Source organism: Myotis lucifugus, unplaced genomic scaffold (genome assembly GCF_000147115.1).
Source record: "Myotis lucifugus unplaced genomic scaffold, Myoluc2.0 scaffold_445, whole genome shotgun sequence".
Taxonomy (NCBI): domain Eukaryota; kingdom Metazoa; phylum Chordata; class Mammalia; order Chiroptera; family Vespertilionidae; genus Myotis; species Myotis lucifugus.
Genome location: NW_005871493.1, coordinates 267,922 through 276,807, shown reverse-complemented (window position 1 = coordinate 276,807; position 8,886 = coordinate 267,922). Strand labels below are relative to the sequence as shown.

At 59.0% G+C, this 8,886-nt stretch overlaps 1 protein-coding gene across 2 annotated transcripts in view; it reads right to left on the bottom strand.

Moving 5' to 3' along the window:
• GFRA2 (GDNF family receptor alpha 2) overlaps positions 1-8,886 on the bottom strand; it is an 84,949-nt gene that overhangs the window by 45,462 nt on the left and 30,601 nt on the right. For both annotated transcript variants that reach the window (XM_014468300.2, XM_014468299.2), the window contains one exon: positions 5,608-5,962. In XM_014468300.2, coding sequence (XP_014323786.1) covers positions 5,608-5,962 — 355 coding nt within the window. The remainder of the gene's footprint in view (positions 1-5,607; positions 5,963-8,886) is intronic.

Sequence of the window (8,886 nt, the reverse complement as noted above, 5' to 3'; positions counted from 1 at the left end):
CCCAGGGCCTTCAGTAAAGAAATATTCAATATCCCAGCCTTATCTCAACAAGCCACAGGAAGTTCTAAGAGGAGTCCTTGAGTACCCTTGGCCCAGAGTTCAAGGGTGAGTAGGACCCCTAGTGAGGGAGGCAGCAGCAGGGGCAGCACGGGATCCCCGAGTGGAAGGCGGTCTCGGGGTCTCTGGCAGGGCTGAGGAGCCACGGCCCCTCCCGCACGCAGAGCATCCTCCACCGCAGCCTCGCCGGCTGGGATTTCCTGCGGAAGCGGTGGCTTCCTCACCCTGCGGCCCTCCTGGACACAGCTTTGGTCTGAGGGCGCATGAGGATGTGGGCGCCGAGCACTGCTCAAGGCCAGGCAGGCCCTTGGGCAAGGTCCACCTGTTTGTGGCTCCGAAGGAGGGGCCGCTCTCCTGTGCCACCAGAGTGGCCCAGGGAAGACCTGGCAGGTAGCAGAGTAGAACCGGGATTTCAGGAGAACCTGCGTGGAAACACTACCATCCAGGTTACTGTGTGGCTCTGTTCCCGCTGCAGAGGCAATCACCACAGTGTCCCGGCGCCAGACCGTGGGTGCCCCGGGGGGCCCGGACCCCTCCCTGCTTCATTCACTCTCCAATCCCAACAGAAGGCATGGCCCAGAGTGATGATCAATAAACGGTCGACAAATGAACAAACGAATGGCCCCAAGACCTTCATCCCTCCTGCAACAGGTGACCCACTGGCCCAGAGAAAGACTGGCTGGATCCCAGCAGGCAAGACCCTCTCTTTTCAAAGAAGGGCAGCCTGGGACCCCCACAGCCCACCTGCCACTATGCAAATAACCGTTTGCTGCTCTTTAGAGATAACCTGCTAAACACAACAGCCTATGGGTTCTACAGAGTCCAAAGCAGCTGAGGGACAGCCCCCAGGAGCCAGGAATCGCTCCCAGACCTGTCCATCCACACTGCCTACAGGCACCAGGCATGCCCCCAGCTCCTCAAGAGGGGGCTTGATGAAGGGTTTCTCCCCTACTCCCTGCGGATCGATTTGAGGGAGGGGACCCCAAGCTCTCTGCCTTCTCAGCAGTCCTCTCGGACGAGGACAGTGTCCGCTGCGCAGAGGGGTGCAGGCAGCAGGGCAGCCCCAGGCTGGGTCTATTTATACACATCCCCAGCACCCAGAGGTTACACTGCAGCCAGGAGATGGCGCGGGGCCAGAGCCCTGCTATTTATAGCCTCTCAACAGACCCAGAGGAGCAGGGCATTTCAGAGGCCTCTTCCACGCAGGCCTAGAAGGAACACAGCTCACAGGACACAGAACCCTCTTTCCCACGGCCCCCAACCGCACACACACACCAAAGACACACACATACACACACACACTCACACATGCATATATACTACACACACATGTGCACTCACACATGCATGCACTCACACATGCATATATACTACACACATACACACATATATATACACATATATACACATACATACATGCACACACGCTCACACACTCACACACATGATCTGGACCTCTACACCCATCCTTGTGATGAGTGTGTCAGCTAAGAGTAGAAACAAACAAACAAAAAAAGGCCATAGCCCACTGGGGGGCTGGGCAAGAGAATTCAGCCAAATCCCATGGATTCATTCCAAGAGACCCTTGGGCTTTCCAGACTCCATACCAGGACTTTTTAAAGGACAAGCCTCTGTTGGACTTCAGCCCACAGACCCGAAGGCTCGTGCGTGGGAACCAGACAAGGGTGAGAGGCCCAGGCTGCACCTCCAGGACCAGCCGGGACCCTGGCTAGAGCAGGAAGCTTCCACGCTCACCCCAAACTGATGCTGGTCCAAAGGGGGGATCTGGAGGTGCTTCCAATAACCGCGGGGTCCGAGCAAGGACACATCCTTGTGCAACCAAAGACCTCTTCCAACCCGAACGCTCCGTGGTGAGGGACACCTCCTAAGTCAGCAAGGGCGTCTGTGACGTATACCACTGACGTCACACACTTGGTCTCATATAGTGCAGCTGCGGTGGGCTCCGGCCAACAGATCCCCAGGAATCCTGGGCCAAGATTCCCCCAGAAAGAAGCTGGGCCAACTCCCCGAGCAGAGGGGTGAGGGGGCCAAGCAGGACTGGGTGCTGCAGCCCTGGAGCACGGGGTACATTCTGGGAGATGCCCGAGGACGAGGCCTCATTCCCAGAGTCAGCCCAGAAAGGCTCTCCTGCCACCCGACAGGCCAGCTGTCCTTAAAGTATCCAGGAAAGGAAGGCTTGGGGGTCCCTAGTTCCCTTTCCTGTGGTGCCCACCCTGGGGGGACACACCGGGTGGAAGACAGGCCAGAAGGGAAGGGAGTGCCCTCCTTCCCGGGCATTTCTCCAGGTGCCCCTCTCCAGCCACCCATCACCCCAGACTCCTCCATGGATCCCCAGGGTCCACGGGTCAGTAAGTCCGGCCCACAAGAGCGTGGAAAGAGGCCAGCTCCTCTCCTTCAAACCCACCTCCCACACCACCCCGCCCAGCACTGAGTCCCATCGTAACACCTTTTTCCTTCTACATGGTGAAATGTACCCCCAGTTCTCCTGTTCCTGGCTCCCCCACCTCCAGAAGAACAAACAAAGAACGCCTCTGGCTCTTCCAACAGGCACAGATGTTCTACAGGCCACCAAAACCGGCCTGCTCCCAGCTCGCCCGCCCCCTCGGGCCACAGACTCCTCAAAAGACGCACATACTGTCCCTCCTTGAAGCACCGGCAATAAAGTGGGTGCTGGTGTTCATGTTGTCCCTCTGCCCGGGACTCTGCGGTGACATCTGGGGGGCCTGGCTGCAGCCCACTGGACCTCAGGAGCACCTGGCCCACAGGGTCCCTGGGTCCGGAGGCACCACCGGCCCTCCTTCGAGGCCCATTTCCTCATCCATCCTGTCATTCGCATGTGCTGTGTGTGAGGAGGCCTGACAGCATCGCGGCAGCATCTGAACGAGGAGGGAACGCGTCTTCCTGCAGGAATTACGTGCTCCTTCCACCGTGTGTGGGGGTCGAGCTGCCCGTGATTCTCTGCTCTCTCCCGGCCACCAGGAAGCCCAGCGCTCCCCCGGCACTGCTCCCGGCCTTTCCAGGCGCTGGGCTTCTAACCGCCCTACCGTTTACGCATAGTTTGATTTTAAACCGTCTCAATTCATTGTGCGTATTTTTTTGGTGACAAGGTGTATATGTTTTAAAAAGCAGGGCTTTCCCAATACCTGCAGCCAGCAATGGGGAGCAACTCCAGCAGCACCAAAACAGGGAGCCCACCCCTTCCCTGTGCACGCGGCCCAGCGCTCCCCTGGGACAAAGAAGGCCTCCCCTTCCTCTGCAGCCCCCGTCCCACCCCCTGCCTGCTGGCCCTTCTCACAAGGCGGTCTGCACCCACTGCCTCGACTTCTGCCTCCCTGCCAGGCCTCCCACTGTAATGGGCTTCCACCCTCCACACATACGCACACGCACACTCACACTCCCACACACTCACACACATACAGACTCTCACACCCTCTCACTCACACATATACACTCACACACCTGCAAACTTTCATACATGCACACCCTCACATACTCTCACACACACACACATATATGCTCTCACGCCCTCTCACTCGCACATACACTCTGTGAGGCACCACTCCCTCCCACCCTCCCTCCCTCAGGAACCCCTCCTCTTCTGGGTTCTGGCCCACTGTCCCCTGGCTGTCCTGAGCCCCCCCCGAGCCTCCCTGCCGCAGGCTCCTCTTCCTGTGTCCCTCCGTTAAGACTTGGTGCTTCTCTTACCACCTCAGCACTGAGAATGCCTAGGTCGACAGGCATCTCCTGCCTAGACTCCCTCGTGGGCTCTACCAGCCTTCCCACCCCATCTCATTCACTGCCGTGGCTTTAATCACCAGCAAGGCACCCAGCAAGTCCCAACCCACCTCTCTGCTCTGGCCCCTGCACTGAGCGCCAAGCCCACGCATCCAGGCACCTCCAACACTGCACACCCCACACCCACACATGCGGAATGGCCCCATCGCCCTGTAGTCATTCACCCAGGAAACACTGCGGTCACCAGCCTTGTATCCATTCGAGTGATGTCTGCGCCATGCTCACCACACGCCAGGCTCCACGTGCAGGACGGGGTGAGGGGTAACAAAACAGAAACGGCTTTGCCTCCAGGGAACCTCGATCAGTCACCCAGTCCTGTCTAGTCTACTTACCAATCAGCTCTGAAACGACACACCCCGCTCCATCGCCACAGCCGCTATCGTAGCCCAGGCCCGTGTGCTCCACGGGGCCGAAGGCAGCTCGACCGGATCCCAGCCTGACATGCATGTGCTGGGTGACCTCAGGGTCACTTCTATCCCTGGCTCCGCATTTGGCAACAGAGATGGTAGCAGTGCCTACCTCGGTGCAGCCTTGCTGCGAGGATTAAGAGAAACGAACCACAGGATGGACGGTGCCTGGTAGATGGTAGGCACTCGCTTTCTGCACAATGTGAGCCCTGTTTCTCCAGCAGCCTCGCTCGGCCTCCCCGCCTCTGGCCTCCCCACCACGTGGCCCACACTCCGTACGTGCCCACCACCTGCCAGGTTCCCTCCTGCCCTCCAGCCTTTGTATGTGCTTTTCCAGTTGACTTACTCCCTGGCTTTCTCCCTCCCACTTTCCAAGGTTCAGCTCAAGACCTCCCTGTCTGAACCCCCAGGTTGAAGGGGATGCCCCTCCCTCCCCTGTGCTCCCTCCTCGGGGCACCCTCGGCCCTTGCCCCACTGCCCTGGGACCACTGCTCTCCTGTCTGGCTTCCTTTCTGGACTGGATGCTCCTTAGGTGATAAGAGAACATCGTGTTCACCTCTACGCCCAGGCCTTAGAACCTGCACTGGATGCGAGAGGGCCCCATAAATGCTTAGCAACAAACAAGAAAAGCATGAGAATCATAAAGAGGCAAATTTCAACTCACCGTAACAGCAACAAAACCCTCCTAATAATTAGGCTGCACTTTTTAAACATAAGCTAGTGGCCAGGCTCTGTGCCAAGCTTTGGACACACATCATGTAATCACAGTAACCCTGGACACGGGTACTTTTATTCCTGTTTTACAGGTAAAGGGATGGAGACGTGGGACATTTAAAAATCTTGCTCCAGCGACAGACAGGAAGTCGAAAAGCCTGGATTCAAACCCAGAATTCTCAGACCCCAGATGGGCTTGGCTCTTGATAGGGAAGAACCAGCCTACGTGCCCCCGAGAGCCCCTCCCTGACGGCCACATGACCTCACGGGGATAGTGGGGGCTTCCGGTAGAGGTGGGACTGGATTCCTGAAGAGCCCTTCCTCTTCCTGGCTCTAGGGGTCTATGATTTAAGTTATCAGCTCCTTGGGTTTTCACCTTGGTTTCCCCAGGATGCTTAGCATGAGGCTGGGCACAGAGAAGGCAAACAACAGGCCTGTGCAGAAGGAGGGAGGGAGGGAGGGGAGGGGAGGAGGGAGGGAGGGATGTGGATGACAGTTTATTCTGCACATGCCCAAGCCTTTGCTGGGCCCAGGATCATAACCCAGCAGACCCAGAGGATGCCGGGAAGGGAGGGCTCCCGCCCGTGACACCCCGCAGGGTGGCCATTCTTACCGGCACAGGTGGTCGGTCCGGCACACGCTGCGCAGGTCCAGGCAGTTGGGCTTCTCCTTGTCCTCGTAGGAGCAGCTGGGCAGGATGGTCTGCCGGCGGCGCTCGGCACACGCCTGGTCCTGGCAGGAGCAGAAGAGCATGCGGTAGGTGTACTCGCTGGGCACCCGGTCGAAGAACTGGCGCAGGGCCTTGTGGCACTTGCGGCGGTTGCAGCGCTCGGTGGGCGAGATCTCGCGGTTGCAGATGGAGATGTAGGAGGAGCGCAGCTTCTTGCAGTTCTCGTTCAGGTTGCAGGCCTTGGCCGCGTCCAGGCAGTGGTTGCTCTTGGCACTGACCGCCGGGTCCGCCCCGGTCCCTGGACGGGAGGGGAGAGAGGTCAGAGGGCTGCGCAGGCCTGGGACATGCCCCCACCCACCACGCCTGCTCTCTGGGGACACCTCTCAGCATTCCCTACGCTCTGCCTCAGCTTCCTCGTCTGTGAAATGGGGCCACCTACCAGGGCCTCCCCTCGGGTGTGGTGAGGGTTAAACAAGGATGGACAGGTCCACACAGTGCTCGGGCAGCGCCTGGCACAGGGTACACACGTGTGGTGAGTACACACGTCCTAGGAGGAGGGCTGTTACTCCAGAGTCATATTTAAGACTCATCACAGCAGAGAAGGCGAGCACTCGGTGTTCGTGCGCAGCTCCGTTCACACGTGTGGGAAATGGGGGAGGGACTGGCTCAGGATCACACGGCTGGAAGGCAGCTAAGCCCGGACGGGCCGGGCCCTGAGCACCACAGCAGCGCGCGTGAGCAGGCTTCCGGCAGGGACACCGCTGGCATTGAGGGGGGCACATTCTCACACGGGAGCTTCAGCAGCCAAGGCACAAACAGCACCCCTGCCACCCCTCTCGCCACCACCATGCCCACTGGAGCTGGCCTGCCTCACACCGTTCCAATGCCCCACAGTGGGGCGGGGTGGGGCGGGGCGGGTGGGGTGCCACCGTAGCTGGTTAGTGCCCAGACCCACTAACAAGAAAGCTCTGGGGGGGAGCCTGGCGGTGCGAGGTGCAGTTGAAGGCACGGTCCCGACTCTGCAGGGCTGAGCGCATGAGCAGCCACAGGGAAGACGTGCTGGCTGCTGGGCTCTGGAGTCAGTGCCATGGCTTTGAGTTTCGTGCTGCTGCCCGTGGGCACAAAGCAGGATTCCCAGGAATCGCCAGGTCCCACCCCACAAGTCTCAGCTGTTCCACGGGGAGCACAGCACAGGGGCCAGGCGGCCTCCACCGCCAGCTACTCCCACCTGCAGAGCGCCTGTCTGTCCTGATGACAGACGGTGCGGGAGGCAGGGATCCAATCCGCACTTGCCCCTCAGGTGCTCTGGTGAGAGCGGATGGGCGATCACCTAACCCTGCTTCTTCACTTCACAGGTGGGGACACTGAGGCCCCGAGTGGACAGAGGGCTGGCCACGGTCACCCCGCATGCCGGCAGCAAACCAGAGGCGCCCAGATCCCACCACGGAGTGCAGAGAACCATGGCTTGGGTTTTAGGATGGGCCATATCTTCTCATTCATTCTTCACCCAACAAATGCTTTCTCATCCTTACTGAGCACCACCCCCGTTCTAGGCCCTGCAAGGAGGTGGGAAGAACCTGAGTGAGACACCTAACACTGCACCTCCCCTCCCATGGCCCCGCCCCCCTCCCCCCAGGAGCCTGAGCGCTGCCAGCACGGGTCCGAGGTTCTGGTCCCTGGGTCATTAGAGAGCACGGCCCACCTCTGCACGGCCCGCCCCTGCCAGGTGCCATGTTGGATCAGAAGTGTAAGAGGGGCGCCCATTCTCGAGAGCTCATCAGTCCAGCCAGGAAACCAAGAGGCAGGCGCAGGCCTAGGAGTCAGACGGAGCCTCTCTGTCCACTCCTGGCCCTGCTGCTCATCAGCCGTGGCCTTGGGCAAGGGCTGTAGCCGCCTTTGCTCAGTTTCCCTGTCTACTAAACAGCGCCTGCCTCAGAGCGTTCCTCAGGCATGAATGAGGTCTCTCGTTGTTGTCTCTCTCCCGCATGATCATTTTGCCCCGTCTGCTAGAACATCCCCATCGGCTATGGCATCGTCCATCTTTAAGGAAACATGGCTAAGCTGCCACCCCATTTTTCTGCTCCCCTTTAAAGCAAACCCTCAAACCAGTCATCTATACCAGCGTCTCCTTCTCCCTACCCATTGTCCTGAACTCACTGCAGGCTGGTGTTTGCCTCACTCCCACCCGTGTCCGTGGTCAGGGACCCCTCGGCACGCTGGACACAGCCGGTCGCTCCCTCCGCCCTCCCCTATTGGCTGCCCATCCTCCTGCTGCCTCCCTGTGCTCCCCCACCTGCTCTGCTGGTCCTGTCTTCTCCACCAGGCTCAGCCCCCCTCTCCCTGCACCCTCTCCCCCAGGCCCTCAGATCACCCCACAGCCTTAACTGTCATCAGTAATTCCCAATCAGACCTCCCCACTGAACCCCAGAATCATGTCCACCTGCCTGCTTGCTAGTTCCACCTGAAAGGCTGGCACCGCATCCCAAACTTCACATGCCCCCAAACCGAACCTCATATGTTCCCCCCAGGCTGCGCCCCCCGGTCTCCTTCGTCCCTCTGAAAACGCCGCACCCTTCCAGGGCTCAGGCCGAAAGTCTCGGTGCTTCCTGACTCCGCTCTCAGTCACACACCACGTCAGAAAAACCTGGCAGTTCTACCCCCAGAATACACCCGGAATCCATCCATCTCTCCCCACCACTGCTGCCACCTTGGCCTCAGCCACCACCGACCGCTGTGGGCTGGGAAGGCCTCCTGCCCAGCTCCCCTCGCCTCAAAACAATCCTCTCATCACGGGAGAAGCAAGCGTTCTAGAACCTGAGGCAGAGAAAAGATCCTGGGCCCCAAGCCCCCAGCGACTTCCCATCTCATTCAGAGGCCTTGGCATGGCCTGTGCTGTCCCACACGAGCCACACGTGGCCACTGAGCTTGAAATGTGGCTCGTTTACAATGAGGTGTCCACACCAGATTTTGAGTACTTTACACAAAAAAGTGTAAAGCATTTCACTAACAATATTTTACTTTGATCACATGTTGAAGTGATAATAGTCTGGAGATACTGTGTTAAACGTATTATTAATTTCACTTGGCTCAACCTGTGTGGCTCAGTGGCTGGGCATCGACCTGTGAACCAGGAGGTCACAGTTCGATTCCCAGTCAAGGGCACCTGCCAAGTTTCAGGCTTGGTCTCCAATGGGGGGGTGTGCAGGAGGCAGCCAATCAATG